Here is a 2,015-nt window from a genome sequence, read left to right as displayed (position 1 = left end):
TTATTCTTTAGTAGAGAACTGTAGGGTATAAGTTGGGGAAATAATTATGAAATGCTGTTGCTGGGTTATCTTTGAGATAGCTTACTGATTCATATACACACTTCAAATGAATTTTCATCCAGTTGCAAGGCAGAATTGATTCCTACTACTGAATGTTTAAGGCAAATTTTTTTCTGCAAAATTGAAATTGTAATTCTGTTGAGCATGAGCTTGAAATTACAATGAGTATTAGTTAGAAGAACTGATAGCTATTTATCCAAAACTTAATATGAAAAGCTTTACTTCATCCAATTTTGATGAATAAATAAAAATATGAAAGATATCCTTTGCCTGTTGTTTTCTACCTTGTGTGCTTTCACAGTGCAATTTCCTACTGTTTTCTTATGTTGACACTACCACATAACTCTTGAGAGACACTCTGCCTCTTCCGCTTTTTCATACATATACAAATAACAATTGCTGGGGCAGAAAGTATCAGCAGTTATTGAAGACTTTTTAAAAATTAGAAAATTTACCCCCATGTTATTGTCATCACTATTTGAGACATAAATACATAGGTAGGGGGAAATAAAACCACACTACCTCACCTGGTAAGAGGCTAAATTTAAATTTGTTTTATGTAAACAGTGAGGGTTATTGAAAATGAGATAGCTCCTCAACAATAGATGGATTGATACAGTGACTGCAACAGTGGATTGAAGCATAACAATTGTGAGCACCTGGGAGTGTTTAATTCTGTTGTATGTCGGGTCTTTATGAGTTGGAACCAACTTAATGGCAACTAATAACAAACAGCTGTTTGGAGGAAGGGGGTCATCTTTTAATTTTTGACCTCTCAAGAATAAACCCATAGATTAACATTAAAAGCCCAGACCACACACAAAGCTAAGATTCTTTACCCTGAACCATATTGGGGTGTGGGTTCCACTAGGAGATTTTCATTTTTAGCATTTTGCTTGAATATGCATACTTTGGAGTGAGTAGCCTGTTTTGAACGCCCCCCCTCTTATTCAGTATGCTCTTTTTATTGACACACATCACTCTACTGCTTGAATTTATGTACAGATGGCTCTTGTTTTATGTAAATTGTGTCTCGCTATTTCAGACTTACTGAATTGTTAGGATATTGTCCAGTCTGAAAACTCATGCTTGGAATTTTCAGTCTGCAATAGACCAATTAGGATAAATTATAATATTAACTAGTGAGTGAATATTAAGAAATCAGACCTACAATATTAGGTATTTCTTTGCTTACACAAAAAGAGATTACCTGAAATTCAGCATACAATAAGGACATTCAGATAGGGAGGAATTTAATGGACCCAGAAAGAAAACCAAAATAATGAACTATGAAGGAAAGATCCAGAGTCATACTTTGGGACTGAAGAACCAAGAGATTTTTTTTTTTTGTTGAGATTATTAATCTCTAAACTTAATAGCCATTTTAAAAAGTAGAATTGGCTTTTCATAAAATCACTTGATGATCAAGTCTCCATTACTTGTTTTATAAAGCAAGGCTGTCCAATGGAAAATGATGATTTGAAGATTCTATTTAAAATACTGATAGCTTTCATTTACTGATAGAGATGAGTCTAGGCTGTCCTTAGCCATTTTCTAAGCATTGAAATAATTTGCCCAATTTGAATATTGTGCACTTAGCATCTCAGGTGCACCCAACACCCAACCAAGATACCTGGTAGTAAAAGATGCCTACTAGGACCTGAAAGAATGAGTACTATATAATATCTGTATTGTTCTTCTTAAAAGGTTAAAACGACAACTAACGCCAACCATGAAAGATCCAAGTCGTAGCAGTACTAGCCCAAGCATCATCAATGAAGACGTGATTATAAACGGGCATTCTCATGAAGATGACAATCCATTTGCAGAGTACATGTGGATGGAAAATGAAGAGGAATTCAATAGACAAGTTAGTTTTTTTGTTTTTCTTTTTTTTTTTATCGTTTTATTAGGGGCGCATACAACTCTTATCACAATCCATACATATATCAATT

General features: G+C 34.1%; 1 protein-coding gene across 1 annotated transcript in view; it reads left to right on the top strand.

Moving 5' to 3' along the window:
- The window catches only part of PAIP2 (poly(A) binding protein interacting protein 2), a 31,854-nt gene that overhangs the window by 21,711 nt on the left and 8,128 nt on the right, over positions 1–2,015 (top strand). The window contains exon 2 of the mRNA XM_004718196.3: positions 1,768–1,930. Within this exon, the coding sequence (XP_004718253.2) occupies positions 1,793–1,930 (138 nt within the window). The 5' untranslated portion in view covers positions 1,768–1,792. The remainder of the gene's footprint in view (positions 1–1,767; positions 1,931–2,015) is intronic.

The sequence above is a fragment of the Echinops telfairi genome, unplaced genomic scaffold, assembly GCF_000313985.2.
Source record: "Echinops telfairi isolate 266 unplaced genomic scaffold, ASM31398v2 ScPeMD7_7469;HRSCAF=8507_0, whole genome shotgun sequence".
Taxonomy (NCBI): domain Eukaryota; kingdom Metazoa; phylum Chordata; class Mammalia; order Afrosoricida; family Tenrecidae; genus Echinops; species Echinops telfairi.
The sequence above is the reverse complement of the archived record's forward strand: the minus strand, read 5'-3'. Positions and strand labels throughout refer to the sequence as shown.